The 15,090-nt window shown below is 44.8% G+C and overlaps 2 protein-coding genes and 1 long non-coding RNA gene across 7 annotated transcripts in view; 2 read left to right on the top strand and 1 right to left on the bottom strand.

Annotated features, from left to right (window-relative positions):
* CTC1 (CST telomere replication complex component 1) overlaps window positions 1-14,633 on the bottom strand; it is a 42,919-nt gene extending 28,286 nt beyond the window's left edge. Inside the window, exons 1-6 of one of the 3 annotated variants that reach the window (XM_053371061.1) lie at window positions 14,604-14,633; window positions 13,804-13,857; window positions 13,106-13,210; window positions 1,703-1,949; window positions 1,008-1,207; window positions 326-470 (exon numbers count right to left, since the gene is read on the bottom strand). In XM_053371061.1, coding sequence (XP_053227036.1) covers window positions 326-470; window positions 1,008-1,207; window positions 1,703-1,949; window positions 13,106-13,210; window positions 13,804-13,857; window positions 14,604-14,611 — 759 coding nt within the window. In that variant the 5' untranslated portion in view covers window positions 14,612-14,633. The other 2 variants (XM_053371062.1, XM_053371063.1) reach the window with 2 other exon arrangements.
* The window catches only part of LOC128404959 (uncharacterized), a 55,956-nt gene that overhangs the window by 18,343 nt on the left and 22,523 nt on the right, over window positions 1-15,090 (top strand). The window lies entirely within an intron of this gene.
* Window positions 6,988-13,884, top strand: LOC128404958 (tumor necrosis factor receptor superfamily member 1A-like). 3 transcript variants are annotated; one of them, XM_053371074.1, is made up of 7 exons: window positions 6,988-7,354; window positions 7,736-7,925; window positions 8,643-8,771; window positions 8,939-9,085; window positions 12,481-12,560; window positions 13,441-13,502; window positions 13,754-13,884. In XM_053371074.1, the coding sequence occupies exons 1-7, from the start codon at window positions 7,316-7,318 to the stop codon at window positions 13,779-13,781; spliced, it is 675 nt and encodes a 224-aa protein (XP_053227049.1). In that variant the 5' UTR covers window positions 6,988-7,315; the 3' UTR covers window positions 13,782-13,884. The 3 variants fall into 3 exon arrangements, with proteins under 3 accessions (XP_053227049.1, XP_053227050.1, XP_053227051.1); XM_053371075.1 differs by having other exon boundaries at window positions 13,447-13,502; window positions 13,754-13,883; XM_053371076.1 differs by lacking the exon at window positions 12,481-12,560 and having other exon boundaries at window positions 13,447-13,502.

Genomic DNA, 15,090 nt, shown 5'->3' with positions numbered 1-15,090 from the left:
TTGGCTGCAGGAAGCTCCTGCAGCCAATTGGAAGCTGTGAAAGCCCGTTGGACCTTCGGCTTCCAAAATTAGTTTGCAAACTGGAACAGTCACTTCTGGGTTTGTGACGTTCGGGAGCAAAAACGTTTGAGAACTAAACTGTTCGAAAACCAGGGTATGACTGTAACTTTACATCATGACCTTCTACATAATGAATATATCGCAATATGAACTCTTAGTGTAGAGGCAATATTTTGAAACGTAGAAAAGAAATATAGCTCTGACTCAGCTTGGCTGAGCTACAGTACAGTACAGATGTAACAGTGAATTTTCTGGGACAGCTTACCTGCACAAATACTGGGATACACATAGCTGAACTAAAGCACTTCAGGAAGATGAAAAAGAAGGTATTTTGGTGGATGTAGAGAAGAGTGCTTAGCCTACACAGTTCGCCTGCCACATTCAGCTTCGCAATCTCCTTATACTGAGGCCTAAAAAAAAAAGGAGATCATATCAAGGTGGATCTTCCTATATAAACAGAAAATTGCAACAGCAGCAACCAATCTGGCTAGACCATCCTTCTCTAGGTTACGTTCTGCCAAAGGCAGGAAAATAATTCACTTTACAAGCTTGAATGACTTGTCTTTACTTAAGCCAAGTCATTCACCACTCTAACAGAAGCTTGCAGAACATCGTATTTCTGTACAGTCATACCTTGGAAGCCAAATGGAATCCATTCCGGAAGTGTGTTCGACTTCCAAAACATTTGGAAACCAAAGCACGGCTTCTGATCGGCTGCAGGAAACTCCCGTCGGACTTTCGGCTTTCAAAAAGAGTTCGCAAACCGGAACAGTCTCTTCCGGGTTTGCGGCATTCGGGAGCCCAAACGTCCGAAGACCAAGGCGTTTGGGATCCAAGTTACGACTGTATTCATTTTCTCAGACGGCTTGCTCCCTTGGTGGAAGACGACAACCAGTTGAACAATCATGGCTGCTGAAAGTATTTGGCAGGCAACACTGAAGCTTTACCTGGCACTGAGCAGCTGTGCAGCTTGTCTTGGGTAGAAAACAGGGAGGATATCAAGAGTTTTCTCTGGAGCCGGCATCACTTGGATTGGGTCTTGCATGATCTCCAAATACCCAGCTGTGCTCTTGCCTGCTTTGGGGATATATATCCAGCTGGGAAACAGCAACAGACACCCTAGCCACTCAAGCTTAAAACGCAGGAGCTGAACCGAAGAGAGAAAGAGACTCTATTAGGAACACATTTTCTACGAAATTGGTACTTTGAATAGGTAAAGGACCCCTGGATGGTTAAGTCCAGTCAAAGGCGACTATGGGGTTGCGGCGCTCAATTCACTTTCAGGCTGAGGGAGCCGGCGTTTGTCTGCAGGCAGCTTTCCGGGTCATGTGCCCAGCATGGCTAAACTGCTTCTGACGCAATGGGACACCGCGACAAAAGCCAAAGCGCACGGAAACGGCGTTTACCTTTCCGCCGCAGCAGTACCTATTTATCTGCTTGCACTGGTATGCTTTCAAACTGCTAGGTTGGCAGGAGTTGGGACAGTGCAACGGGAGCTCACCCCGTCGTGGGGATTTGAACCGCCGACCTTCAGATCGGCAAGCCCAAAAGGCTCAGTGGCTTAGACCCCAGCGCCACCCGCATCTCTGTTTGTTAGAAACAGTGTTAGGAAGCAAAAGAGAAGGCAGTCCTCAAGCCGTACCGTGCAGGGCAACTCGCCAGTGTTGTCTCGCACATACAAACTACCATCCACCAACTTCTCTTTCTCCCCAAGTCTTTCATCCGTCAAGTAGCCCACGAGTATCAAGTGTGTCCGTTGCAACCTTCTCTGGTTAGACAAGACGCCTTCACCTTGGCGAACCCATTCCCTGAATTCATCGGAGCTCCAGGTTAGATGACTGCAGCAAGGCATCCGCTGTTGAGACTGGAGGTCAGAGACAGAAATAAGGCTGGAAGGGAAATAATGATTGATTTAGGAAACAAAATTGTGATTTTCCACCTAGAATTCCGCAAGATGTCTAGACGTAAGAATCAATATTCATCCATTAAAAAATACATACATAAAAAAAATAGTTGGCTCAGCTTGGGGGGGGGGGGAATCAGCCAAAGGAATAGGTCTCAATACTTTTTAAGCTGCCTCATTGTGCTCATTTCATTTTCATTTCACCTTTAATATGTATACCACCTTTCTATATTACTAAACACAAGGCAGTTTACAACAACAAAATATACAACAAAGTGCACACACGTTAGAATAACCTGATGAAATACAAAATCATAATAAAAACATAACTTTAAAATAAAGTAACATTCAATAATGTATTAGAATTTAATAATACACAATAAAATTAACTCTTGAAATAACAACATGTAATAATTAAGCAGAGACTTATTAACAATTACAATAATTACTAAAATACCCTTCAGAAAACTGATTTCAAAATTTCACAAGAGGACACAAAGCTAGTTAACAATATGTGAAATATACCTTTTACCATCTTATATTTGTGCACCTGGCTCTTCCTGCCCAAGTGCACAACCTGACATTTGTGATCTTTCTGAGATTCCTGCATCGCAGGGGGTTCAGCTACATGACCCAGCGGTCCCTTTGTTGTAAACAAAAATTGCCCTTTTCCCTTATGGGGTATCCAAGAGCCCATATAGCCCATATAGAGTTCCTCCTCTCTCCTGCGGGTGAGGGGAGCACCCTGTTGCAACAGATCAATAAAGATCAAGCTTACTAGCTGCTTTGCTTCTCAATATTCTCTGGTTGGCCTCTGCTATTCTCTCCTACCAATAGAGAACCCATGTTGTTGTTTAGTCATTTAGTCATTTAGTTCGTGACCCGATGGACCAGAGCACGCCAGGCCCTCCTGTCTTCCACTGCCTCCCGCAGTTTGGTCAAACTCATGTCCGTAGCTTCGAGAACACTGTCCCACCATCTGGTCCTCCGTCATCCCCTTCTCCTTGTGCCCTCCATCCTTCCCAACATCAGGGTCTTTTCCAGGGAGTCTTCTCTTCTCAGGAGGTGCCCAAAGTCTTGGAGCCTCAGCTTCAGGATCTGTCCTTCCAGTGAGCACTCAGGGCTGATTTCCTTCAGAATGGAGAGGGTGGATCTTCTTGCAGTCCATGGGACTCTCAAGAGTCTCCTCCAGCACCAGAATTCAAAAGCATCACTTCTTCGGCGATCAGCCTTCTTTTTTAAAAAAATATTTTTTATTAAGGATTTTCTTGTTTTACAGAAGTGTAGTGCCTCGTATTTTTTTCTTCTTCTTCCATGTAACATTTTTACAAATCCGTTTCATTTGTTGAGCCTTCTTGATGGTCCAGCTCTCACTTCCATACATCACCACTGGGAAAACCAGAGCTTTAAGGACCATGTCAGTTCTCTAAATGGGCTCTTGGATACCCCATAAGGGAAAAGGACAATTTTTGTTTACAAGAGTTGCTACACCTCTGAACATTACGATATATCTAAGAGCTCAAGATTCCTATCCCGCCTTCCCACTCCGCACTTCTCCAAGCCCCGGGCTCACCTGTAGCCCTGCAATTGCAAGAGGTCCTTCGGGCTCCCGCGCTCCAGGGCGCGCCTCAGGCAGCGCAGCGTTGCGCCCGCCGCTTCCTCGTCGCTCCCGCGGATTCCCCGCAGCGCCTGCAGCCACTGCTGCTCCAGGGCCGGGAGGGAGGCTTCCCCGCCAGCGCAGCCCGCCGGATCCATGCCTCGCAGGCGCGCAAAATGCCTCTCCGGAAGAGGAGGAGAGAGCCCAGCGCGCCGCCAGACTCGCAGGCAGCAGCCTCTCGCGCGTCCCCGCCGCTTCCTGCTTCCCCCCCGGAGAGAGCTGCTCTGGGAAAGCAGGGCAGAAATTCAAATGTTGCAGCGCAATTGGGATCCACTTCCCACTTCTCTTCTCCCACCAAACAGAGACAGTTACAGAAAGGTAGCCGTGTTGGTCTGCCATAGTCAAAACAAAAAAATTTTTTCCCTTCCAGTAGCACCTTAAAGACCAACTAAGTTAGTTCTTGGTATGAGCTTTCGTGTGCATGCACACTTCTTCAGATACACTGAAACAGAAGTTGCCAGATCCTTCTATATAGTGAGAAGGTGGGGAGGGTATTACCTATTGCAGTCGTTCAGAGTCGTCAAGAGGCTCATCACAGCTATCTGCCAATCACCCATTCCCACCACCCTTCTGAGTAATACCCCTCCCCACCTTCTCACTATATAGAAGGATCTGGCAACTTCTGTTTCAGTGTATCTGAAGAAGTGTGCATGCACACGAAAGCTCATACCAAGAACTAACTTAGTTGGTCTTTAAGGTGCTACTGGAAGGAAAAAAATTTTTTTGTTTCAAGCAGAGACAAGCAGAGACGAGGCGTTTCCTTCCGCCAGAAAGCGGAGACTAGTTTTCCAAGCTTCCCTCCGCTGGCATGTTGTTGTTGTGGAGTCGCTTATTCGTGTCCGCCTCTGGGGGACCCCCTGGACCATTGCATTGCTGGCAGCCTTCGAAACTCCCAGGCGCATTTTGCGACAGGGAATTTCCTGCTCTGGGTGCAGGATTTCCGATTAAAACTGCAGAGTGGGAGGAAAGGAAGACCTTTTTCTGCCTCCCCACTTCCAGCTACTATCTCAAGTCTGGGGAAGAGACCCTCTTAAGAATATTTAGGGGGGAAGGACTAAACCCAGGGTTCCCAACGTGGATCAGATGCCCCACAGGGGGGCCATGTGATTTTTAAGGGAGGCAATTTGTGAATGAGTTATTGTTTAGTCGTTTAGTTGTGTCCGCCTCTTCGTGACCCCCTGGACCAGAGCACGCCAGGCACTCCTGTCTTCCACTGCCTCCCTCATGCTGGTCACTTCGAGAACACTGTCCCACCACCTCGTCCTCTGTCGTCCCCTTCTCCTTGTGCCCTCCATCTTTCCCAACATCAGGGTCTTTTCCAGGGAGTCTTCTCTTCTCATGAGGTGGCCAAAGTCTTGGAGCCTCAGCTTCAGGATCTGTCCTTCCAGTGAGCACTCAGGGCTGATTTCCTTAAGAATGGAGAGGTTGGATCTTCTTGCAGTCCATGGGACTCTCCAGAGTCTCCTCCAGCACCATAATTCAAAAGCATCCATTCTTCGGCGATCAGCCTTCTTTATGATCCAGCTCTAACTTCCATACAGTGGCACCTCGGGTTAAGTACTTAATTCATTCCGGAGGTCCGTACTTAACCTGAAACTGTTCTTAACCTGAAGCACCACTTTAGCTAATGGGGCCCCCCACTGCAGCCGCACCGCTGCTGCACAATTTCTGTTCTCATCCTGAAGCAAAGTACTTAACCTGAAGCACTATTTCTGGGTTAGCGGAGTCTGTAACCTGAAGCGTATGTAACCTGAGGTACCACTATACATCACTACTGGGAAAACCATAGCTTGAACTACCGGTATACAGACCTTTGTTGGCAAGGTGATGTCTCTGCTTTTTAAGACGCTGTCTAGGTTTGTGATTGCTTTTCTCCCAAGGAGCAGGCGTCTTTTAATTTCGTGGCTGCTGTCACCATCTGCAGTGACCATGGAGCCCAAGAAGGTAAAATCTCTCACTGCCTCCATTTCTTCCCCTTCTATTTGCCAGGAGGTGATGGGCCCAGTGGCCATGGTCTTCGTTTTTTTGATGTTGATCATAGTCTATGCTTTTATTATTGTTGTTGCTGTTACTACTACTGTAATTACTTTCCCCCTTTTTATTTTAAAATAATTTTTATTGGTTTTACAAAATAAATCTCACATTTACCACATTTGAATTTTAAAATCAAACGAGATTCTTCCGAATCTTATGATTTCCCTCCGTGGGTCCTTTGTATATCTAAATCAAATGCATATTATTGTTCCTCCACATTATGGTCCTCCAAAGTCTTTGTGACATTGCAGGAGTTACTGAAAGCCTGCCAAAAAACTCATGTGATTACAGTGATCTTTTAAGTACAGTCTGCATTTTGTCCCCTTCCCTACTGAAGTTTTGATCTTCCTGATTTCTGATTTTCCCTGTCAGTCTTGCCATCTCTGCATACTCTAATAGTTTCATCTGCCAGTTTGCTTTTGTCGACCTCCCCTCTTTATCGCTGAGCACTACTATAATTTATATACCGCCTTTCGCCTGAGGATCACGAGGCGGTTGACAATATAAAAACACAAAAATGCGTAATACACAAGTTGCATTTTTCTGGACTTTGGCTAGACAAAAGTAGCTTTCACAATTCCTACACTTGCCAAGCCGGGCACATTTGGTGGTCTACTAGGACTATGTCATGAAGTAGATATGGGAAGACAGCCAGGAAGAACAGAACTTAAGAACAACATGCTAAATTTATGGAGGAGGTGGAGAGAGTCAGAAGGAACTTTTGCCAGTACAATGGTACCTCGGGTTAAGTACTTAATTCGTTCCGGAGGTCCGTTCTTAACCTGAAACTGTTCTTAACCTGAAGCACCACTTTAGCTAGTGGGGCCTCCTGCTGCTGCTGCCACGCCGCCGGAGCACGATTTCTGTTCTCATCCTGAAGCAAAGTTCTTAACCCGAGGTAAGATTTCTGCGTTAACAGAGCCTGTAACCTGAAGCGTATGTAACCTGAAGCGTATGCAACCTCAGGTACCACTGTATCCCATGTGTGCAGATCAATGCAGAAAGTAGCCATACAATTTTTTTAATGTACTCTCCTAACATGGTTGTGGCCAAGGAGGGGGCAGTTGCCCCCACTAAATCAAGAAAATAAATAAAAAATACTTACTGTAACTAAAAGTATAAATTGTAGAAAGATTTTGAGAGATTTTTCTGAGCACTTTGGGGTTAAAAGAAACAGTGGAACCTTGGTTTTCGAACCAAAACCGTTGGCTTCCGAGACACTTGAAAACCAAGGTTCTACTGTAATTTAAAACAAGTGTTGTTGAGATATTTCATTCCAAATCTACTAGAAGGAGCCAGACAGAGGATGCTAATAGGTGGGCATCCTGCCCCCCCATAAGTCCAGCTACCTGCCCCCCACCCAATATAAATCCTGCCCACGCCCATGTCCACTTGTGGAGTTTCTGGGTTCACTGCCTTCTTCATATGACGAAGCAGAATCCTTTCAAGGCACCGTGGAGCTGGGAAAAGGCTAACTGTGTCCTGTGGGTGGGAAGTCAAGTCTCCACCCTTTCCATCATATTTTCTTTGGCTTCCTGTGCTATAAAGAACTCCGTTTACCAGGCAAGCAAAGTTCACTCTCTTCGCCTGGGGAGGTCCTGTGAGAGGTGACAGAGTGAGGGTCCTGTCTGCAGGTGTAAGGGACAAGTTGGCCAAAACCTATGGCTCTGTTGGAGCTGCTCCCAGTTTTAGTGGCAATGGTAAGTGAGAAACCTGAAGGAAACTGGTCATCGAGGCTGAGAGAAAAGAACTAAGTCCAGTGCTTTTTTCCTTTAAAAAATGTTTAGAGGTACTCTCATTTTGACTCAAGAAAATCACCATTTTATAGTTCAAATCGGGGAAAATAAATAAATACAGCAAATGAACAAAAGTACAAAGATTCACAAAATGTTTAGGGGTGTGCGTACCCATGCGTACACCCAGAAAAAAGCACTGGCTAAGTCAGTATTTTTTGTGCGAACAGAAAGGCTCTGTAAATGTTCGCCTTCTGTTTTGTGTTGGTGGATTCCCGAAACTGAGCCATTCTTGATGAAAAGTAGTTTGCCTCTGTATGCTGGGTTTTGTTTTTCCCCCCTTTGCAGATCAACTTGAGCCTCATTCAGACATACACAGGGGAACCCCTCATTCCTGATGATCAACCTATCCCTGCATCAGTTGTGGATACGGATGCCCTCATCCACTCCAGTGGTATACAAAAGAGGGAGCTGGAATGCTCAGAAGGATACTATCGTCACCCGGACGAAACCCACTGCTGCCTTAAATGCCCCAGAGGTATGACAGAATGTAAAACAGAGTAATAACTGTTAGTTGTGATTTCCTGTTTCCGTGTACCCCCTGATTCTTAGAAACATAAATAATCCAGTTTGGGGGAAACGTACTCCTCTGGAGTACAGTCGCACCTCGGAAGTCAAATGGAATCCGTTCCGGAAGTCCGTTCGACTTCCAAAATCTTCGGAAACCAAAGCGCGGCTTCCTGCAGCCAATCAGAAGCCGCGGAAGCCCCATTGGACGTTTGGCTTCCAAAAATAGTTCGCAAACCAGAACACTCACTTCCGGGTTTGCGGTGTTGGAGAGCCAAAACCTTCGAGAACTAAGCTGTTTGAAAACCAAGGTACGGCTGTATATGAAAATATGGGATACACTTGTAGTGGATGAGTTCTTGCCGCTGGTGGGAACTGCTTGAGGAGACAGAAAGAGGATAGTCTTTTTTTTCTTGCAACATATGTGCCCTTTTATCCTATCTCAGCAGAAAAGTAAATAGATCTTACCTAAAGACTAGATAAATATAAAATTCCATATATAATTAGGCTTCGTCCATGCTTTCCCTTGGGTTGTTGAATGTTTTGGAAGTCGAACTTTCTTCCGGAACAGATTACAATCGACAACCGAGGTTTGACTGTACGGAAACTTTCATTCTATGCTCAGCCTTGCATTTCTTGTCTCACTAAATGACGTTTTCCTACTTCCTCTTGGATAATTCTTTTGCAGGAACTTACACTGCACAACACTGTTTAAACGGGGAGGAGACATCTAAGTGCTCAGTCTGCCCTGAGGGTTCCTTCATGCCGGAATATCATTTCTCTGAAAGGTGTCTCGGATGCCTTCAGTGCCGTAGAAGTAAGTCTTTTCTCTAGTGTGTGTTCATGTCTGTGTTTTGGATAGGAGTAAGCAAAAAGGCCCCTGCGTTTGGAATGTTGCATATGTGTATTGACTGTAGATTACCTGTTTCTTGAGCATTAATGGCCCATCTAGAATTAACCAACTCTCCCTCTCTTTCCTCTTAGCCTTTGGACAAATAGAAGTCTCCAAATGCACCAGTGAGAACGACACAGTTTGCGGTTGTGGCGGTGATCAATATCAAAGTAGCCACAGTCTTGACTTTATGTGCAAGAGCTGCAGTGACTGTCCCGAGGGAAGAATCCAGCAACCTTGTGAGTGCAATTAGGACAGAATCAGTGAGTTAAAAATGTTACTACCTCCCACAAATTAATTAATTCATACTAGGAACAGGCTCTCTCACAGCAAATGCAAAGCATTTTTATTTTTTGCAAGCTGTGTGTGCCGGCAAAATTGAATTCCTTCAACTCTCCTTGTCCTATGATAGCGATTCTCCTTATTTTTAACCCTTCCTCTCCTCTCCAGCTTTATGTATTTCTTTTAATGTGATATGTCCTTAAGCCCAGCACCCTTAAGGCAGTGTTAAATTTGAATGCTGGTGATGCATTTATATAGTGCCCGAGCTTCCCAGAGTACAAACAGAAAGACAGTGGTGGTCGGTGATATTTTGAGGTGGTAGGGCTGCAGTTTTTAACCTCACCAGGAAAGTGTGCCATTGCAGAGTACCGTTGCCTCCTTACTGAAACACATTTTCTGTACATCTGTGGACAGGGGAAGTGCTAGGGATGAAAATTAAAGTTGCTACCAACTCTGGGCCTGACTAAGGGGGAACCGTCGCTGAGTTCCCAACAATCCTTCCCCATACATTGAGGCTTCAGCAGACGTCTGTTTTAGTCGGATCACCACTGATAACCCACAGAGAGAGAGACAGATATCCAATACGGGTTTTCATTTTGCTTAGCAGAAAACAAACAAGTACTGTAATCATTCACACCCTTTCACAGCAAAAGCTCATGGACTTAACAAACTCGGAAGCAAAGTAAGGGAGTCTCCACTGGGGAAGGAGCAGATTCAAGGAATGGTGCTGAGCTCCACTTGTATGCCTTCTTAAAGGTAAAGGGACCCCTGACGTGACCGACTCTGGGGTTGCGGCGCTCATCTCGCTTTATTGGCCGAGGGAGCTGGCGTACAGCTTCCGGGTCATGTGGCCAGCATGCCTGGCGAACCAGAGCAGCGCACGGAAACGCCGTTTACCTTCCTGCCGGAGCGGTACCTATTTATCTACTTGCACTTTGACGTGCTTTCAAACTGCTAGGTGGGCAGGAGCTGGGACTGGGCAACGGGAGCTCACCCCGTCGCGGGGATTCAAACCGCCGACCTTCTGATCGGCAAGTCCTAGGCTCTGTGGTTTAACCCACAGCGCCACCCGCGTTCCGTATGCCTTCTTACCTCTTTTCTAATGACTATTAATCTCTCTTATTATAACTACCAACTTAATGGGTTACTCTTTAAAAGGCAAAAACACCCTGAAGACATTAAAATAACCTCTATACCTTAAAATCTAACCTATTAACTCTCTTAAGAGTCTTCTTAAGCAGAGAATGTTCTCTTAATCATGCTATGTCCTTGTTCTGAACCCACACCAAAGATTCCTCCCGCACTTATTCTGATTACAGGATGTACTCTTAGCTTGGTACAGAAAACTGACACCTAGAAACTTACACAATGCCCCCTTAATGCCACACATGGAGAGCCGCACATTGTCTACCCCTGGCCTAGGATTTTGAGTTCCCTTGCTGGCATTTAATTCAAGCTTCTCAAACTTTATATATGAACGATGCAGACTCTAACAAATAAGTGAAACATCCCGAACCAGAGTATATAAAATGTAGGTTTAATCAACATAAACATTCCTTTATTCCTACACAATCCTAGTGCTAATCTACCACTAGCGCTTATGTTGAATTTTTAAATGATATTTAAAGTTCCAACTTCCATGTAAGATATTCCAAGTATGGCTTTCAGACAAGACTGACTCCATATCTCTCACTTAGAACCCTGCCACATGACATACACTTTTGAACTCAATAACACCTGCTCATCCAATGCCAAAGAAACTAAACCAACACACAGAAACTTCTAAAATGTGATGAACTTGAGCTTCTAAATGCATGCGCTTTTCTTCCCCAAACAAATCAATGTTCATTATCTGAAACACTTATTCTCTCAATTGAAAGAACAAAATATTTCAACCAATAAGGCAAGAGTAATTGTTTCATTTCAGCCATGGCACATAAGAGCATAGCAGAAAAACATATTTGCAATTCATGGTTTTCCCACTGGTTTTCGGGGGTTGGGGAGCTGCTCTTTAGCGCTCAGTGAGCAATTTCCGATTGACTTCTCTAAGATCCGGGACAAAGCAGAGTTAAAAAAACCATACACCTGGAGAGCACCACATTTTGTTCCCCTGGGCTAGAATTTTGAGCTCCCTGCTGCATTTCATTGTGGTTTTTTGGGGGTGGTTTCTTTTAAGGGACACAATACCTTTATTTTTTCCAAGCAAGCTCCAAAATATTTAGTTGTGGTATATATATAATTTTATCTGGGGAGTTTTAAGGAGGACTTAACAGTAATCAAAATTAGCTATTTTGTCTACAAAGTTTCGATTTAGAAAGCCTAATAAATTGAAGCAAAAATGATATCAGGAGCTAGTAATTATTCTGCAGTTCCATAATCTTACTTTAATATTAGGAATGCAATAAATTGTCTATTATAAAATTATGAGCAAACAGATGAGCCAAAACATAACATGAGGCATTTTTAACAAATTTCAAAATCCAAAGTTGAAAGAAGCTAAAATCTTAATTCAGCTGTAATTTTTTAAAAAAACTTTCAGTATAGATTGAACATTAGAAAATAATAATTTTCAATTATATGCAACCATGTCTATGCATGTTTACTCAGAGGTAACCCCTACTTTACTCAATGGAGTTCACTTTCAAGTAAACATGCATAGAATTGCAGTCTTAATTTATCTTGCTTTTTAAATGCAAAATGACGCATCTTTTCCCTTTGATATGTAACTATTTGGTGCTTGTTTTCAATGATTGAAATGGTTGAACAGTTCCCTCCTGTGTCACTGTCGGGAACAGATTCCTTTTCTTCTAACCATGCTGCTAATTCACCCATTCTCTTTTCACCCTGCAGAGGGCACAGTTAAATGTGTTGACACAGGAGATCTGTGATCAGGACCTCCTGCAATTTGTTCCTAATGTAACAACAACACTGGTCCTGATTCAGATCAGGAGCATAGTGCTGGGAAAAGATGCTGGCTCCTTCTCATGCCCTCTGATTCTTCTTCTCCAGGGCTGTTTTCTTGATTAAAATCACATCTCTGAAGCTACTGTTTGCCCCAAGAGGAAAAATAGGCAGGTATTGTTTGAGAACCTGTTATGTCTCCACCTGTAAATTGGCCCCACAGTTATTAATGGGAAAACCACTGCATATGGGAAATGTGAATCAGATTTTGGCACCCTACTGCTGTTGTTGAATTGCCTTTAAAGCCACAAGTGATCCTGAACATGGAACTTCTGCATCACATCTAACTTGTCCCCAGATAATAAACACCGCTTAGGTGCTACTGTGTTTGAGTGAGATCCAAATCACTGAAATAAAATATCTCCTTCTCTCACTTATCTTTTCTTTCTAGGTACTAAATTCAGTGACACAGTATGTGAGAGTGCCGCCATGGATTTTTTCTCCCAAAATCAAAGGCTACCCATGAAGCAGGTGGGGGAAACCTTGTTATCTGTCTTACCTGCATAAAAGGTGGGAGTACATCTTTGTAGGAAAACAGCATCCTAAGGGTTTAGCCCAGGGGCCAGCAAACGTTTTCAGCAGGGGGCCGGTCCACTGCCCCTCAGACCTTGTGGGGGGCCGGACTATATTTTTTTGGGGGGGAATGAACCAATTCCTGTGCCCCACAAATAACCCAGAGATGCATTTAAATAAAAGGGCACATTCTACTCATGTAAAAACATGCTGATTCCCGGACTGTCTACGGGCTGGATTTAGAAGGCAGTTGGCCGGATCCAGACCCTGGGCCTTAGTTTGCCTACCCATAGTTTAGCCCTTACTAAGAGCTTATCCACACTTCCTCTTGTCCTGCTGCCCCCCCAAACTGTTTTTAGCACTCAGTTGAACAAATATTTACTCCCTTTGGGGGGGGGAAGGCAGGTATAAACAAAATAAAACAATATGAATAATACTTCAGATGATGATAGGATTCTCAATGATGTCATGTTCATAAAGCAATAGTATTAAACCAGGCATACTTCTGGCTGGCACTTGGACAGCTTTTGTGAGCCTTTGCAGGGGAGAATCGCCGAGCAGTTGCAAAAGCTTCAACATCTTTTCCTCCTGCCTGCCAATCTTCCATGCTAGGCAAAAGGAGCAAATATAGAAGCCAAATTAGGTAGCTTTACCCAAGGCAGAACTTTGTTAAACCAACCAAAATGTCACAACACAGTATGCAAGATCCTGACTTCCCCAAAACACTCCTTTCTCTGAGTAGAGATTCAAGAGGGCAATGAAACAAGAGGAACTGTAAAGGAGCTATAAAGCAGTATTTATTTCCTGTGCAACTAAGGCCTACTTTTTCCTGTTTCAGTTGCAGTCAGCCAGATTGCCAGACAGACAGCGACATCGGGCTCAGAAACGAAAATTCTTCAAGTGAGTTCTGGAATAATAGGGTGGGGAACCTCAGGCGTGGGGGGTACAGACCTCCAGGTCTCTGCCCTTGACCTGCTTCTCTCATATCCAGAGCAGGAGGAGATGATTGGGGGGTAAAGCCCAAAATATCATTATTTTCTTTTTAGTGGAAAGTGGAGAATCAGTAGCCAATAGGAAAATTCCCCATTGCAGGAACTGGTTTACTGGACAGTGTTATTCACCATTCATTATTTTTGAATGTTTCCCCACAGATTCCCTTATCGGCCTCTTAGTAAATAGGAACTGAGGAAAGGCTGTATACCTGGAGCTATGGATCTCTGCAATGGAGAAGAGTTTTCGCCCATTTCTGGCATCGCTGGAACCATGCTGCAAAACATTTCATTTAAAAAAATATAAATATTTAAAATAAAACATTTCACCTTCTACCCTCCTGTCGAATTTCTGTCCGTCCGTCCCCCGATCTAGTTTTGGCCACTGTACAACCAGGTTCCTTGATGGGAGAGTACTAGCAGCAAGCTGCTCCCTGCCATTACTAAGTCTCCCTGCTTTATCCATTCTTACTTCACTGTTTTCTGGAATAAAGTAAAAACAGGGTTGCTGCCATGGGCGTAGCCAGGATTTTTGTTAGGGGAGGCAAGACATTGTTGGGGGGGAAGGACTTTTGGGGGGGCAGAACTACGTGATTGGTCAGTTGGTTGAGTATTTCTATTGTTTTACTTGATCTGGTAGGGGGGACAGCTGCTCCCCTTGGGTATGTGTGGTGTAGTGGTTAAGAGCAGTAGTCTCGTAATCTGGGGAACCGGGTTCGCGTCTCCGCTCCTCCACATGCAGCTGCTGGGTGACCTTGGTCTAGTCACACTTCTCTGAAGTCTCTCAGCCCCACTCACCTCACAGAGTGTTTGTTGTGGGGGAGGAAGGGAAAGGAGAATGTGAGCCGCTTTGAGACTCCTTAAAGGGAGTGAAAGGCGGGATATCAAATCCAAACTCTTCTTCCTCCTCCTCCTCCTCCTCTTCTTCTTCTTCTTCTTCTTCTTTGCCCATGGTTGCTGCAGGAGCGGCCTGGGTCAGCAATGGCAGAAACGCAGAACTACAAAGACATACACAGGCATACCTGAGAAATACAGCCCACATGGTGCTGCAGGATAGCAGGATCTGGAACAGACAGAAACAAAGAACTTCCCAGTGCGCTCAAGAGGTTTCTTGGTGCTGGTGAGCAGCACAGGTGATCCAACAAACTCAAGTCATGCAAAAACAATAGCAGCAAAGATACAACCAGTGCATTTTTTGTTACAGTACTCACCAGCAGGGAGTACTGATGTAAATGGTAAAGGGGATGTGGGTGGCGCTGTGGTCTAAATCACTGAGGTCCCTTTGCTCTGTCCCAGCTCCTGCCAACGTAGCAGTTCGAAACCATGCCAGTGCAAGTAGATAAATAGGTACCGCTGTGGCAGGAAGTTAAACAGTGTTTCCATGCGCTTTGGCTTCCGTCACGATGTCCTGTTGTGCCAGAAGCGGTTTAGTCATGCTGGCCACATGACCCGGAAAGCTGTCTGTGGACAAATGCCGGCTCCTTTGGCCTGAAAGCGAG

This window comes from Podarcis raffonei, chromosome 17 (genome assembly GCF_027172205.1).
Source record: "Podarcis raffonei isolate rPodRaf1 chromosome 17, rPodRaf1.pri, whole genome shotgun sequence".
Classification (NCBI taxonomy): Eukaryota; Metazoa; Chordata; class Lepidosauria; order Squamata; family Lacertidae; genus Podarcis; species Podarcis raffonei.
Note: the sequence above shows the minus strand (reverse complement) of the source record. Positions and strands in the feature narration are given on the sequence as shown.